The sequence below is a fragment of the Ascaphus truei genome, chromosome 8 (genome assembly GCF_040206685.1).
Source record: "Ascaphus truei isolate aAscTru1 chromosome 8, aAscTru1.hap1, whole genome shotgun sequence".
NCBI lineage: Eukaryota > Metazoa > Chordata > Amphibia > Anura > Ascaphidae > Ascaphus > Ascaphus truei.
Window position 1 is genome coordinate 2998508 of NC_134490.1, and position 16793 is coordinate 3015300.

The 16793-nt window shown below is 61.8% G+C and overlaps 1 protein-coding gene across 1 annotated transcript in view; it reads left to right on the top strand.

The window, feature by feature from the left end:
* The window catches only part of KAT6B (lysine acetyltransferase 6B), a 141352-nt gene that overhangs the window by 103910 nt on the left and 20649 nt on the right, over nt 1-16793 (top strand). The window contains 2 exon segments of the mRNA XM_075610323.1: nt 5280-5525; nt 14467-14719. Of these exon segments, the coding sequence (XP_075466438.1) occupies nt 5280-5525; nt 14467-14719 (499 nt within the window).

Below are 16793 nucleotides of genomic sequence, written 5' to 3' on the forward strand. Positions count from 1 at the left end.
GTGGCTGTGAGGGGCTGTACAGCCGAGTACAATGCTTCCGTTAGGTGGCTGTGAGGGGCTTTGAGGGGCTGTACGTCCGAGTACAATGCTTCCGGTGGCTGTGAGGGGCTGTACATCCGAGTACAATGCTTCCGTTAGGAGGCTGTGAGGGGCTGTACATCCGAGTACAATGCTTCCCTCCGATGGCTTTGAGGGGCTGTACATACAAGTACAATGCTTCCCTCCGCTGGCTTTGAGGGGCTGTACATGCGAGTACAATGCTTCCGGTGGCTATGAGGGCTGTGAGGGGCTGTACATCCGAGTACAATGCTTCCGGTGGCTGTGAGGGGCTGTACATCCGAGTACAATGCTTCCGGTGGCTATGAGGGCTGTGAGGGGCTGTACATACAAGTACAATGCTTCCGGTGGCTATGAGGGCTGTGAGGGGCTGTACATACAAGTACAATGCTTCCGGTAGCTATGAGGGCTGTGAGGGGCTGTACATCCGAGTACAATGCTTCCGGTGGCTATGAGGGCTGTGAGGGGCTGTACATACAAGTACAATGCTTCCGGTAGCTATGAGGGCTGTGAGGGGCTGTACATCCGAGTACAATGCTTCTGGTGGCTGTGAGGGGCTGTACATCCGAGTACAATGCTTCTGGTGGCTATGAGGGCTGTGAGGGGCTGTACATCCGAGTACAATGCTTCCGGTGGCTGTGAGGGGCTGTACATCCGAGTACAATGCTTCCGGTGGCTATGAGGGCTGTGAGGGGCTGTACATCCGAGTACAATGCTTCCGGTAGCTATGAGGGCTGTGAGGGGCTGTACATCCGAGTACAATGCTTCCGGTGGCTATGAGGGCTGTGAGGGGCTGTACATACAAGTACAATGCTTCCGGTAGCTATGAGGGCTGTGAGGGGCTGTACATCCGAGTACAATGCTTCCGGTAGCTATGAGGGCTGTGAGGTGCTGTACATCCGAGTACAATGCTTCCGGTGGCTATGAGGGCTGTGAGGGGCTGTACATCCGAGTACAATGCTTCCGGTGGCTATGAGGGCTGTGAGGGGCTGTACATTCAAGTACAATGCTTCCGGTGGCTATGAGGGCTGTGAGGGGCTGTACATACAAGTACAATGCTTCCGGTAGCTATGAGGGCTGTGAGGGGCTGTACATCCGAGTACAATGCTTCCGGTGGCTATGAGGGCTGTGAGGGGCTGTACATCCGAGTACAATGCTTCCGGTGGCTATGAGGGCTGTGAGGGGCTGTACATCCGAGTACAATGCTTCCGGTGGCTGTGAGGGGCTGTACATCCGAGTACAATGCTTCCGGTGGCTGTGAGGGGCTGTACATCCGAGTACAATGCTTCCGGTGGCTATGAGGGCTGTGAGGGGCTGTACATCCGAGTACAATGCTTCCGGTGGCTATGAGGGCTGTGAGGGGCTGTACATCCGAGTACAATGCTTCCGGTGGCTGTGAGGGGCTGTACATCCGAGTACAATGCTTCCGGTGGCTGTGAGGGGCTGTACATCCGAGTACAATGCTTCCGGTGGCTGTGTCACAGTTGCAGTGATCAGGACGAATGAATGTAGCATTTTTAGGATACATAATAACGTATTTATTTTCTTGTAGCGTGCGCTGTGCATACAGACGCAGCGGCCGTTATTCGAACATATCACGCTGCCGTTTCCGTGTGCGCTGCTGTACTCCCCGCAGCCAATCACGCGGCTGCTTTGTTTGAATTTCGTGGATCCGGATTTCTCTGGGTGCAATCCCTCGCGTTTCCGTGGCAGAAATGAATGAATTGCAATGTGTACAGCGCTGTACAGTACAGTGCTGCTGTGTCACTGTGCTACTGTGTCACTGTGCTACTGTGTCACTATACTACTGTGCTACTGTGTCACTGTGTCACTGTGCTACTGTGTCACTTTGCAGGTGTTTAATAACCACAATACTACAATGCCATTTTGTCAGTCACCACACTGTCGTGACGCGCCGTGACACGGGTATTCCGAGGTGTACAACACGCGGTCGTGACGCGCCGTGACACGGGTATTCCGAGGTGTACAACACGCGGTCGTGACGCGCCGTGACACGGGTATTCCGAGGTGTACAACACGCGGTCGTGACGCGCCGTGACACGGATATTCCGAGGTGTACAACACGCGGTCGTGACGCGCCGTGACACGGGTATTCCGAGGTGTACAACACGCGGTCGTGACGCGCCGTGACACGGGTATTCCGAGGTGTACAACACGCGGTCGTGACGCGCCGTGACACGGGTATTCCGAGGTGTACAACACGCGGTCGTGACGCGCCGTGACACGGGTATTCCGAGGTATACAACACGCGGTCGTGACGCGCCGTGACACGGGTATTCCGAGGTGTACAACACGCGGTCGTGACGCGCCGTGACACGGGTATTCCGAGGTGTACAACACGCGGTCGTGACGCGCCGTGACACGGGTATTCCGAGGTATACAACACGCGGTCGTGACGCGCCGTGACACGGGTATTCCGAGGTGTACAACACGCGGTCGTGACGCGCCGTGACACGGGTATTCCGAGGTGTACAACACGCGGTCGTGACGCGCCGTGACACGGGTATTCCGAGGTGTACAACACGCGGTCGTGACGCGCCGTGACACGGGTATTCCGAGGTGTACAACACGCGGTCGTGATGCGCCGTGACACGGGTATTCCGAGGTGTACAACACGCGGTCGTGACGCGCCGTGACACGGGTATTCCGAGGTGTACAACACGCGGTCGTGACGCGCCGTGACACGGGTATTCCGAGGTGTACAACACGCGGTCGTGACGCGCCGTGACACGGGTATTCCGAGGTACACAACACGCGGTCGTGACGCGCCGTGACACGGGTATTCCGAGGTATACAACACGCGGTCGTGACGCGCCGTGACACGGGTATTCCGAGGTGTACAACACGCGGTCGTGACGCGCCGTGACACGGGTATTCCGAGGTGTACAACACGCGGTCGTGACGCGCCGTGACACGGGTATTCCGAGGTGTACAACACGCGGTCGTGACGCGCCATGACACGGGTATTCCGAGGTGTACAACACGCGGTCGTGACGCGCCGTGACACGGATATTCCGAGGTGTACAACACGCGGTCGTGACGCGCCGTGACACGGGTATTCCGAGGTGTACAACACGCGGTCGTGACGCGCCGTGACACGGGTATTCCGAGGTGTACAACACGCGGTCGTGACGCGCCGTGACACGGGTATTCCGAGGTATACAACACGCGGTCGTGACGCGCCGTGACACGGGTATTCCGAGGTATACAACACGCGGTCGTGACGCGCCGTGACACGGGTATTCCGAGGTATACAACACGCGGTCGTGACGCGCCGTGACACGGGTATTCCGAGGTGTACAACACGCGGTCGTGACGCGCCGTGACACGGGTATTCCGAGGTGTACAACACGCGGTCGTGACGCGCCGTGACACGGATATTCCGAGGTGTACAACACGCGGTCGTGACGCGCCGTGACACGGGTATTCCGAGGTGTACAACACGCGGTCGTGACGCGCCGTGACACGGGTATTCCCAGGTGTACAACACGCGGTCGTGACGCGCCGTGACACGGGTATTCCGAGGTGTACAACACGCGGTCGTGACGCGCCGTGACACGGGTATTCCGAGGTATACAACACGCGGTCGTGACGCGCCGTGACACGGGTATTCCAAGGTGTACAACACGCGGTCGTGACGCGCCGTGACACGGATATTCCGAGGTGTACAACACGCGGTCGTGACGCGCCGTGACACGGGTATTCCGAGGTGTACAACACGCGGTCGTGACGCGCCGTGACACGGATATTCCGATGTATACAACACGCGGTCGTGACGCGCCGTGACACGGATATTCTGAGGTATACAACACGCGGTCGTGACGCGCCGTGACACGGGTATTCCGAGGTGTACAACACGCGGTCGTGACGCGCCGTGACACGGGTATTCCGAGGTATACAACACGCGGTCGTGACGCGCTGTGACACGGATATTCCGAGGTATACAACACGCGGTCGTGACGCGCCGTGACACGGATATTCCGAGGTATACAACACGCGGTCGTGACGCGCCGTGACACGGGTATTCCGAGGTGTACAACACGCGGTCGTGACGCGCCGTGACACGGGTATTCCGAGGTATACAACACGCGGTCGTGACGCGCCGTGACACGGGTATTCCGAGGTGTACAACACGCGGTCGTGACGCGTTGTGACACGGGTATTCCGAGGTATACAACACGCGGTCGTGACGCGCTGTGACACGGATATTCCGAGGTATACAACACGCGGTCGTGACGCGCCGTGACACGGATATTCCGAGGTGTACAACACGCGGTCGTGACGCGCCGTGACACGGGTATTCCGAGGTGTACAACACGCGGTCGTGACGCCCCGTGACACGGTTATTCCGAGGTGTACAACACGCGGTCGTGACGCGCCGTGACACGGGTATTCCGAGGTATACAACACGCGGTCGTGACGCGCCGTGACACGGGTATTCCGAGGTATACAACACGCGGTCGTGACGCGCCGTGACACGGGTATTCCGAGGTATACAACACGCGGTCGTGACGCCCCGTGACACGGGTATTCCGAGGTGTACAACACGCGGTCGTGACGCGCCGTGACACGGGTATTCCGAGGTATACAACACGCGGTCGTGACGCGCCGTGACACGGGTATTCCGAGGTATACAACACGCGGTCGTGACGCGCCGTGACACAGGTATTCCGAGGTGTACAACACGCGGTCGTGACGCGCCGTGACACGGGTATTCCGAGGTGTACAACACGCGGTCGTGACGCGCCGTGACACGGGTATTCCGAGGTACACACCGCGCATTCGAGTAACGGCCGCTGCGTCTGCAGAATGTTTCCGGCACAGAAAGTGCCGGAGCCGTAGAGCTAGCCTGAGGCACAGGGAGGTACAGTGACTTGCCCAAGGGCACACGGAGAGTGGACACGGATTCAAACTGGATTCACCCACTTCAAAGGCTGTCACATTACCACTGGGCTGCTCAGGATCGGCAAACAATAGCGGTCACACTAATTCTTCCCACAATAGGAAGTTGCAGGATGTGGAGTGTGTGGTGACGATGCGAAGGCCGTTTGAATGATTAGGGAGGAAAGGTAGAAATAAGCGAAGTTGCCATCCCCTCTGGCAGGGAAAGGGTTAACAACAAACCTGCAGGTAGCCGGCCAGGTGAGCCGGTCCACGGAGGTGTTTTATAAAGCCCCGGCGTGCGTGTTTCCCCCCTGCAGGCGGAGCGGCTAACGGAGCAGGCCAGCTGCGGTGAGCAAGAGAACCAGCACGTCCACTCTCGTGCTCACGCCAAGCAATCGCCAGCCAATGAACACGCCGAGGACCCCTCCCCCCTACCAGCAGAGAGGGGGCCGCCGGCCGAGCCGCCCAATGAGAGCAGCGAGGAGGAAGAGGAGGAGGAAGAGAGCCACAACATCTCAACCCCCAAACTGCCCAAGCCCCAGACACTGGCAGTGAAGAGAAAGGTAACAGCTGGATTTGGGTGCTTGAGTTTTATAGCCCTGTCTGTGTGCGCAGTGCTGCGCGGAGAACTTCTCAGCTACTGGTACTTGCCCCGTATAGGGGCAGGGTTCTCAACTTTAGTCCCCCCCCCCCCCCCCCCCCACCAGCAGGTCAGGATTTCAGGATACCCCTTCTTCAGCATAGGTGGCTCAAAAAGTGGCTCCGTCATAGGTTGCACCACCTGTGCTGAAGCAGGGATATCCTGAAAACCTGACCTGTTGGGGGGTTTTGAGGACTGGAGTTGGCCGCCCCGGCATGTTAATGTATAGGCCCACACCAGCTCAAAAAGGCGCTGAAAGGGAAGTGGCTGATCTCGGACGTGACACCGCGGCGTGGCCATTCCTATAGAGATTGTCACGGACGGTGACACCGCGGCGTGGCCATTCCTGTGGAGATTGACACGGACGGTGACATCACGGCGTGGCCATTCCTGTGGAGATTGACACGGACGGTGACATCACGGCGTGGCCATTCCTATAGAGATTGTCACGGACGGTGACATCACGGCGTGGCCATTCCTATAGAGATTGTCACGGACGGTGACACCGCGACGTGGCCATTCCTATAGAGATTGTCACGGACGGTGACACCGCGGCGTGGCCATTCCTATAGAGATTGTCACGGACGGTGACACCGCGGCGTGGCCATTCCTATAGAGATTGTCACGGACGGTGACACCGCGGCGTGGCCATTCCTATAGAGATTGTCACGGACGGTGACACCGCGGCGTGGCCATTCCTATAGAGATTGTCACGGACGGTGACACCGCGGCGTGGCCATTCCTATAGAGATTGTCACGGACGGTGACACCGCGGCGTGGCCATTCCTATAGAGATTGTCACGGACGGTGACACCGCGGCGTGGCCATTCCTATAGAGATTGTCACGGACGGTGACATCACGACGTGGCCATTCCTGTGGAGATTGACACGGACGGTGACACCGCGGCGTGGCCATTCCTGTGGAGATTGACACGAACGGTGACACCGCGGCGTGGCCATTCCTATAGAGATTGTCACGGACGGTGACACCGCGGCGTGGCCATTCCTATAGAGATTGTCACGGACGGTGACATCGCGGCGTGGCCATTCCTATAGAGATTGTCACGGACGGTGACATCGCGGCGTGGCCATTCCTATAGAGATTGTCACGGACGGTGACACCGCGGCGTGGCCATTCCTATAGAGATTGTCACGGACGGTGACACCGCGGCGTGGCCAGTCCTATAGAGATTGTCACGGACGGTGACACCACGGCGTGGCCATTCCTATAGAGATTGTCACGGACGTGACACCGCGGCGTGGCCATTCCTATAGAGATTGTCACGGACGGTGACACCACGGCGTGGCCATTCCTATAGAGATTGTCACGGACGGTGACACCGCGGCGTGGCCATTCCTATAGAGATTGTCACGGACGGTGACACCGCGGCGTGGCCATTCCTATAGAGATTGTCACGGACGGTGACACCGCGGCGTGGCCATTCCTATAGAGATTGTCACGGACGGTGACATCGCGGCGTGGCCATTCCTATAGAGATTGTCACGGGCGGTGACACAGCGGCGTTGCTGCCACGTGTTGGGAATGCCCCTCCCCGAGAAGCTGCCACGTGTTGGGAATGCCCCTCCCCGAGAAGCTGCCACGTGTTGGGAATGCCCCTCCCCGAGAAGCTGCCACGTGTTGGGAATGCCCCTCCCCAAGAAGCTGCCCACGTGTTGGGAATGCCCCTGCCCGAGAATCTGCCACGTGTTGGGAATGCCCCTCCCCGAGAAGCTGCCACGTGTTGGGAATGCCCCTCCCCGAGAAGCTGCCACGTGTTGGGAATGCCCCTCCCCGAGAAGCTGCCACGTGTTGGGAATGCCCCTCCCCGAGAAGCTGCCACGTGTTGGGAATGCCCCTCCCCGAGAAGCTGCCACGTGTTGGGAATGCCCCTCCCCGAGAAGCTGCCACGTGTTGGGAATGCCCCTCCCAGAGAAGCTGCCCACTTGTTGGGAATGCCCCTCCCCGAGAATCTGCCACGTGTTGGGAATGCCCCACCCCGAGAATCTGCCACGTGTTGGGAATGCCCCTCCCCGAGAAGCTGCCCACGTGTTGGGAATGCCCCTCCCCGAGAAGCTGCCCACGTGTTGGGAATGCCCCTCCCAGAGAATCTGCCATGTGTTGGGAATGCCCCTCCCCGAGAATCTGCCACGTGTTGGGAATGCCCCTCCCCGAGAAGCTGCCCACGTGTTAGGAATGCCCCTCCTCGAGAATCTGCCACGTGTTGGGAATGCCCCTCCCCGAGAAGCTGCCACGTGTTGGGAATGCCCCTCCCCGAGAAGCTGCCACGTGTTGGGAATGCCCCTCCCAGAGAAGCTGCCCACTTGTTGGGAATGCCCCTCCCCGAGAATCTGCCACGTGTTGGGAATGCCCCACCCCGAGAATCTGCCACGTGTTGGGAATGCCCCTCCCCGAGAAGCTGCCCACGTGTTGGGAATGCCCCTCCCCGAGAAGCTGCCCACGTGTTGGGAATGGCCCTCCCCGAGAAGCTGCCCACGTGTTGGGAATGCCCCTCCCAGAGAATCTGCCACGTGTTGGGAATGCCCCTCCCCGAGAATCTGCCACGTGTTGGGAATGCCCCTCCCCGAGAAGCTGCCCACGTGTTGGGAATGCCCCTCCCCGAGAATCTGCCACGTGTTGGGAATGCCCCTCCCCGAGAAGCTGCCACGTGTTGGGAATGCCCCTCCCCGAGAAGCTGCCCACGTGTTGGGAATGCCCCTCCCCGAGAAGCTGCCACGTGTTGGGAATGCCCCTCCCCGAGAAGCTGCCATGTGTTGGGAATGCCCCTCCCCGAGAAGCTGCCACGTGTTGGGAATGCCCCTCCCCGAGAAGCTGCCACGTGTTGGGAATGCCCCTCCCCGAGAAGCTGCCCACGTGTTGGGAATGCCCCTCCCCGAGAATCTGCCACGTGTTGGGAATGCCCCTCCCTGAGAATCTGCCACGTGTTGGGAATGCCCCTCCCCGAGAAGCTGCCACGTGTTGGGAATGCCCCTCCCTGAGAAGCTGCCACGTGTTGGGAATGCCCCTCCCCGTGAGGCTGCCACGTTTTGGGAATGCCTCTCCCCGAGAAGCTGCCACATGTTGGGAATGCCCCTCCCCGAGAAGCTGCCACATGTTGGGAATGCCCCTCCCCGAGAAGCTGCCACGTGTTGGGAATGCCCCTCCCAGAGAAGCTGCCACATGTTGGGAATGCCCCTCCCCGAGAAGCTGCCACGTGTTGGAAATGCCCCTCCCCGAGAAGCTGCCACGTGTTGGGAATGCCACTCCCCGAGAATCTGCCACGTGTTGGGAATGCCCCTCCCCGAGAAGCTGCCACGTGTTGGGAATGCCCCTCCCCGAGAAGCTGCCACTTGTTGGGAATGCCCCTCCCCGAGAAGCTGCCACGTGTTGGGAATGCCCCTCCCCGTGAAGCTGCCACGTGTTGGGAATGCCCCTCCCCGAGAAGCTGCCACGTGTTGGGAATGCCCCTTCCCGAGAAGCTGCCACGTGTTGGGAATCAGGAACAATCTCACGGCTGAGTTTTTATGCGGTCATCAGAGTTTTAATTCATTTAATGTAACTGGTCACAGAGCCCCTGTGGTACTGACGTGGTTAATATGGTCATTCCCAAAAGGTGTAGGGGAAATTAACAAAGCTGTCACTCAGAGACATGGACACCACAAGTCCGGTCCCTTAGCCGCGGGGCACCACAAGTCCGGTCCCATAGCCGCGGGACACCACAAGTCCGGTCCCTTAGCCGCGGGGCACCACAAGTCCGGTCCCTTAGCCGCGGGGCTCCACAAGTCCGGTCCCTTAGCCGCGGGGCGCAGGAGTCAGGGTCCCTTAGCCGCGGGGCACAGGAGTCCGGTCCCTTAGCCGCGGGGCGCAGGAGTCCGATCCCTTAGCCGCGGGGCGCAGGAGTCCGGTCCCTTAGCCGCGGGGCGCAAGAGTCCGGTCCCTTAGCCGCGGGGCACCACAAGTCCGGTCCCTTAGCCGCGGGGCTCCACAAGTCCGGTCCCTTAGCCGCGGGGCGCAGGAGTCCGGTACCTTAGCCGCGGGGCGCAGGAGTCCGTCCCTTAGCCGCGGGGCGCCACAAGTCCGGTCCCTCAGCCGTGGGGCGCAGGAGTCCGGTCCCTTAGCCGCGGGGCGCAGGAGTCCGGTCCCTTAGCCGCGGGGCGCAAGAGTCCGGTCCCTTAGCCGCGGGGCACCACAAGTCCGGTCCCTTAGCAACGGGGCGCCACAAGTCCGGTCCCTTAGCCGCGGGTCGCAGGAGTCCGGTCCCTTAGCCGCGGGGCGCAGGAGTCCGTCCCTTAGCCGCGGGGCGCCACAAGTCCGGTCCCTCAGCCGTGGGGCGCAGGAGTCCGGTCCCTTAGCCGCGGGGCGCAGGAGTCCGGTCCCTTAGCCGCGGGGCGCAGGAGTCCGGTCCCTTAGCCGCGGGGCGCAGGAGTCCGGTCCCTTAGCCGCGGGGCGCAGGAGTCCGGTCCCTTAGCCGCGGGGCGCAGGAGTCCGGTCCCTTAGCCGCGGGGCGCAGGAGTCCGGTCCTTAGCCGCGGGGCGCAGGAGTCCGGTCCCTTAGCCGCGGGGCGCAGGAGTCCGATCCCTTAGCCGCGGGGCGCAGGAGTCCGGTCCCTTAGCCGCGGGGCGCAGGAGTCCGTCCCTTAGCCGCGGGGCGCAGGAGTCCGGTCCCTTAGCCGCGGGGCGCAGGAGTCCGATCCCTTAGCCGCGGGGCGCAGGAGTCCGGTCCCTTAGCCGCGGGGCGCAGGAGTCCGTCCCTTAGCCGTGGGGCGCAGGAGTCCGGTCCCTTAGCCGCGGGGCGCAGGAGTCCGATCCCTTAGCCGCGGGGCGCAGGAGTCCGGTCCCTTAGCCGCGGGGCGCAGGAGTCCGTCCCTTAGCCGCGGGGCGCAGGAGTCCGGTCCCTTAGCCGCGGGGCGCAGGAGTCCGGTCCCTTAGCCACGGGACACCACAAGTCCGGTCCCTTAGTCGCGGTGCGCAGGAGTCCGGTCCCTTAGCCACGGGACACCACAAGTCCGGTCCCTTAGCCGTGGGGCGCAGAAGTCCGTCCCTTAGCCGCGGGGCGCAGGAGTCCGTCCCTTAGCCGCGGGACACCACAAGTCCGGTCCCTTAGCCGCGGGGCGCAGGAGTCCGGTCCCTTAGCCGCGGGGCGCAGGAGTCCGGTCCCTTAGCCGCGGGGCGCAGGAGTCCGTCCCTTAGCCGCGGGGCGCAGGAGTCCGGTCCCTTAGCCGCGGGGCGCAGGAGTCCGGTCCCTTAGCCACGGGACACCACAAGTCCGGTCCCTTAGTCGCGGTGCGCAGGAGTCCGGTCCCTTAGCCACGGGACACCACAAGTCCGGTCCCTTAGCCGTGGGGCGCAGAAGTCCGTCCCTTAGCCGCGGGGCGCAGGAGTCCGTCCCTTAGCCGCGGGACACCACAAGTCCGGTCCCTTAGCCGCGGGGCGCAGGAGTCCGGTCCCTTAGCCGCGGGGCGCAGGAGTCCGGTCCCTTTGCCGCGGGGCGCAGGAGTCCGGTCCCTTAGCCGCGGGGCGCAGGAGTCCTATCCCTTAGCCGCGGGGCGCAAGAGTCCGGTCCCTTAGCCGCGGGGCGCAGGAGTCCGTCCCTTAGCCGCGGGGCGCAGGAGTCCGGTCCCTTAGCCGCGGGGCGCAGGAGTCCGGTCCCTTAGCCGCGGGGCGCAGGAGTCCGGTCCCTTAGCCGCGGGGCGCAGGAGTCCGTCCCTTAGCCGTGGGACACCACAAGTCCGGTCCCTTAGCCGTGGGGCGCAGAAGTCCGTCCCTTAGCCGCGGGGCGCAGGAGTCCGTCCCTTAGCCGTGGGACACCACAAGTCCGGTCCCTTAGCCGCGGGGCGCAGGAGTCCGGTCCCTTAGCCGCGGGGCGCAGAAGTCCGGTCCCTTAGCCGCGGGGCGCAAGAGTCCGGTCCCTTAGCTGCGGGGCGCAGGAGTCCGGTCCCTTAGCCGCGGGGCGCAGGAGTCCGGTCCCTTAGCCGCGGGGCGCAGGAGTCCGGTCCCTTAGCCGCGGGGCGCAGGAGTCCGTCCCTTAGCCGCGGGGCGCAGGAGTCCGGTCCCTTAGCCGCGGGACGCAGGAGTCCGGTCCCTTAGCCACGGGACACCACAAGTCCGGTCCCTTAGCCACGGGGTGCATGAGTCCGTCCCTTAGCCGCTGGGCGCAGGAGTCCGTCCCTTAGCCGCGGGGCGCAGGAGTCCGTCCCTTAGCCGCGGGGCGCAGGAGTCCGGTCCCTTAGCCGCGGGGCGCAGGAGTCCGTCCCTGAACCGCGGGGCACAGGAGTCCGTCCCTGAACCGCGGGGCGCAGGAGTCCGGTCCCTTAGCCGCGGGGCGCAGGAGTCCGGTCCCTTGTGCGGGGTGCAGGCGGTGTGCGGGGTGTAGGTGGGGTGCAGAGTGCAGGTGGTGTGTGGGGTGCAGGCGGTGTGTGGGGTGCAGGCAGGGTACGGGGTGCAGGCAGGGTACGGGGTGCAGGCGGGGTGCAGGCGGTGTGTGGGGTGCAGGCGGGGTGCAGGCGGTGTGCGGGGTGCAGGTGGGGTGCAGGGTGCAGGCGGTGTGCGGGGTGCAGGCGGGGTACAGAGTGGGTGCAGGCGGTGTGCGGGGTGCTGGGTGCAGGCGGGGTGCAGGCGGTGTGCGGGGTGCAGGCGGTGTGCGGGGTGCAGGCGGTGTGCGGGGTGCAGGTGGTGTGCGGGGTGCAGGCGGTGTGTGGGGTGCAAGCGGGGTACGGGGTGCAGGCGGGGTGCGTGCGGGGTGCAGGCGGTGTGCTGGGTGCAGGCGGTGTGCGGGGTGCAGGCGGTGTGCGGGGTGCGGGGTGCGTGCGGGGTGCAGGCGATGGTGCAGTTAGCGCACATGTATCATCAGCTGACGGTGATGGAAAGAGCAAATGTTTTTTTTAAGTGACTGCTTCCCTCTGCTTCCCTCTGCTGGCCATTGAGGGTTTGTACAGGAGCTCAGTTCATTCATAGCTGCCACAAATCCAAATAAGTGAAACCTAGGTAACCTGGTCTAGAATAATGCCCCTCGCTCTGCCCCCTGTCTCCCACCCCTCCCTCTGCCCCTGCCCTCCCCATGCCCCCCGCTCCTCCCCACCCCGCCCCTCCCTCTGCCGCCCCCCCGCCCCTCCCTCTGCTGCCCCCCGCACCTCTCTCTGCTTCCCTCTACCTCCCCCGCCCCTCTTCCGCGCCATGTGCCCTGCCTCCTTTCTGCTCTTTGTGTCTATTAACTTCCATCTAAAAACCTTCTACTGCTACCAGTATGACCCAGTCACTGCTCCCCCCACCCCATGCACTGCTGTACCACGAGGCAGTCTGCTCCCCCCCCCCCCGCACTTTTGTGCCCCTCGCTCTGCCTCCCGCCCCTCGATCTGGCCTCCCCCCGCCCCTCGCTCTAGCCTCCCCCCGCCCCTCGCTCTGGCCTCCTCCCCCCTCGATCTGGCCTCCCCCCCGCCCCTCGCTCTGCCTCCCGCCCCTCGCTCTGGCCTCCCCCCGCCCCTCGCTCTGGCCTCCCCCCGCCCCTCGCTCTGGCCTCCCCCCGCCCCTCGCTCTGGCCTCCCGCCGCCCCTCGCTCTGGCCTCCCCCCGCCCCTCGCTCTGGCCTCCCCCCGCCCCTCGCTCTGGCCTCCCCCCGCCCCTCGCTCTGGCCTCCCCCCGCCCCTCGCTCTGGCCTCCCCCCGCCCTCGCTCTGGCCTCCCCCCGCCCATCGCTCTGGCCTCCCCCCGCCCCTCGCTCTGGCCTCCCCCCGCCCCTCGCTCTGGCCTCCCCCCGCCCATCGCTCTGGCCTCCCCCCGCCCCTCGCTCTGGCCTCCCCCCGCCCCTCGCTCTGGCCTCCCGCCGCCCCTCGCTCTGGCCTCCCCCCGCCCCTCGCTCTGGCCTCCCCCCGCCCCTCGCTCTGGCCTCACCCCGCCCCTCGCTCTGGCCTCCCCCCGCCCCTCGCTCTGGCCTCCCGCCGCCCCTCGCTCTGGCCTCCCCCCGCCCTCGCTCTGGCCTCCCCCCGCCCCTTGCTCCGCCTCCCCCCGCCCCTCGCTCTGCCTCCCCGCCCCTCCAGGCAGCGGAGAGGGGGCAGGCAGAGGGGAGGCAGGGGAAGGGTGGGGGGCAGAGGGAGGGGCGGGGGGCATGCGGGGCAGGAGGAGTACAGTGAATTGACCGTCTGTACTAGTAGCACACAAAGTGTTTCACAAACTGAACCCAAAAAGATTCGCTGTGCTGCGGCTCAACTTCAAGACATACCCCATATCTTATACTCTGTAAGGGGCCAACATAGTCCATAGCCTAGTACAATTTTGGAGAGGGGACAGTAACATTGTATCACAAAAAATCTATGTTCACACAAACTGAAACCATAGGAATGAGGTTCCTACCCCAAAGAGCTTACAATCTAAAAATGTACCTCATACTCTGAGTGCCCTGTGTGTATTGTGCTGAGTGCCCTGTGTGTACTTGTGCTGAGTGCCCTGTGTGTACTTGTGCTGAGTGCCCTGTGTGTACTTGTGCTGAGTGCCCTGTGTGTACTTGTGCTGAGTGCCCTGTGTGTACTTGTGCTGAGTGCCTTGTGTGTACTTGTGCTGAGTGCCCTGTGTGTACTTGTGCTGAGTGCCCTGTGTGTACTTGTGCTGAGTGCCCTGTGTGTACTTGTGCTGAGTGCCCTGTGTGTACTTGTGCTGAGTGCCCTGTGTGTACTTGTGCTGAGTGCCCTGTGTGTACCTGTGCTGAGTGCCCTGTGTGTACTTGTGCTGAGTGCCCTGTGTGTACCTGTGCTGAGTGCCCTGTGTGTACCTGTGCTGAGTGCCCTGTGTGTACTTGTGCTGAGTGCCCTGTGTGTACTTGTGCAGAAATGCTGGGTGTGTCACCCTATAATAATAATGGTGTGATTGTTTTGGGCAGAGACCCTTTACCCTGAGGAAGAAACGCGGACGCAAACATAAGAGAATCAACAGCAGCGTCACCACCGAGACCATCTCTGAGACCACGGAGGTTCTGAACGAGCCGTTCGAGGATTCAGACCGGGACAGCCCTAAGCCACGCTCCGGAGACCGAGACCCCAGGCAGGGAGTCAGAAGGGCTAGCCAGCAACGGCGTCAACCTGGCAGAGGAGCCACGGAGACACTGAACGGGAGGGAGGACGAGCTATGTGCAAGTAAGTCCCACGGGGTCTCCTGAGAAGGGGAAGTAAGTCCCACGGGGGCTATTGAGAAGGGGAAGTAAGTCCCACGGGGGCTACTGAGAGGGGAAGTAAGTCCCACGGGGTCTCCCGAGAAGGGGAAGTAAGTCCCACGGGGTCTCCTGAGTAGGGGAAGTAAATCCCACGGGGGCTACTTAGAGGGGAAGTAAGTCCCATGGGGTCTCCCGAGAAGGGGAAGTAAGTCCCACGGGGGCTACTGAGAGGGGAAGTAAGTCCCACGGGGGCTACTGAGAGGGGGAAGTAAGTCCCACGGGGGCTACTGAGAGGGGAAGTAAGTCCCACTGGGTCTCCCGAGAGGGGAAGTAAGTCCCACGGGGGCTACTGAGAGGGGAAGTAAGTCCCACGGGGGCTACTGAGAAGGGGAAGTAAGTCCCACGGGGGCTACTGAGAAGGGGAAGTAAGTCCCACGGGGTCTCCCGAGAAGGGGAAGTAAGTCCCACGGGGTCTCCCGAGAGGGGAAGTAAGTCCCACTGGGTCTCCCGAGAAGGGGAAGTAAGTCCCACGGGGGCTACCGAGAGGGGAAGTAAGTCCCACGGGGGCTACTGAGAGGGGAAGTAAGTCCCACGGGGGCTACCGAGAGGGGAAGTAAGTCCCACGGGGGCTACCGAGAAGGGGAAGTAAGTCCCACGGGGTCTCCCGAGAAGGGGAGTAAATCCCACGGGGGCTGCCGAGAAGTGTCTGAAATGCCACCACTACCATACCACTACCATACCACTTCCACTGTGCCCCTATAACTACTAGTATAGTTTTGGAAATAAGGCACATCATATTAAGAAAACAACCCACGCCGTGCGCTCAGAGAGAGCTCTGAAGGTATTAGAATCACAGTTAATAGTGTTGAAACCAATATTATATCAATAACTAGCTATTATATCAATAACTAGCTATTATATCAATAATTAGCTGTTATATCAATAACTAGCTATTATATCAATAACTAGCTATTATATCAATAACTAGCTGTTATATCAATAACTAGCTATTATATCAATAACTAGCTGTTATATCAATAACTAGCTGTTATATCAATAACTAGCTGAGAGACCGGCGTTGCCTGGGATGTAATTTGGCCGCAGTGACTTTGGGAAGTGGTGGGTGGGTGACGCAGTAACTTTGGGATGCGGTGGGTGGGTGACGCAGTAACTTTGGGAAGCGGTGGGTGGGTGGGTGAAGCAGTGACTTTAGGAAGCGGTGGGTGGGTGAAGCAGTGACTTTGGGAAGCGGTGGGTGGGTGAAGCAGTGACTTTGGGAAGAGGTGGGTGGGTGGGTGAAGCAGTGACTTTGGGAAGCGGTGGGTGGGTGACGCAGTGACTTTGGGAAGCGGTGGGTGGGTGAAGCAGTGACTTTGGGAAGCGGTGGGTGGGTGGGTGGGTGACGCAGTGACTTTAGGAAGCGGTGGGTGGGTGAAGCAGTGACTTTGGGATGCGGTGGGTGGGTGAAGCAGTGACTTTGGGAAGCGGTGGGTGGGTGAAGCAGTGACTTTGGGAAGAGGTGGGTGGGTGGGTGAAGCAGTGACTTTGGGAAGCGGTGGGTGGGTGACGCAGTGACTTTGGGAAGCGGTGGGTGGGTGAAGCAGTGACTTTGGGAAGCGGTGGGTGGGTGGGTGGGTGACGCAGTGACTTTGGGAAGCGGTGGGTGGGTGGGTGACGCAGTGACTTTGGGAAGCGGTGGGTGGGTGGGTGAAGCAGTGACTTTGGGAAGCGGTGGGTGGGTGAAGCAGTGACTTTGGGAAGCGCTGGGTGGGTGGGTGACGCAGTGACTTTGGGAAGCGGTGGGTGGGTGGGTGACGCAGTGACTTTGGGAAGCGCTGGGTGGGTGAAGCAGTGACTTTGGGAAGAGGTGGGTGAGTGGGTGAAGCAGTGACTTTAGGAAGCGCTGGGTGGGTGACGCAGTGACTTTGGGAAGCGGTGGGTGGGTGACGCAGTGACTTTGGGAAGCGGTGGGTGGGTGGGTGACGCAGTGACTTTGGGAAGCAGTGGGTGGGTGACGCAGTGACTTTGGGAAGCGGTGGGTGGGTGAAGCAGTGACT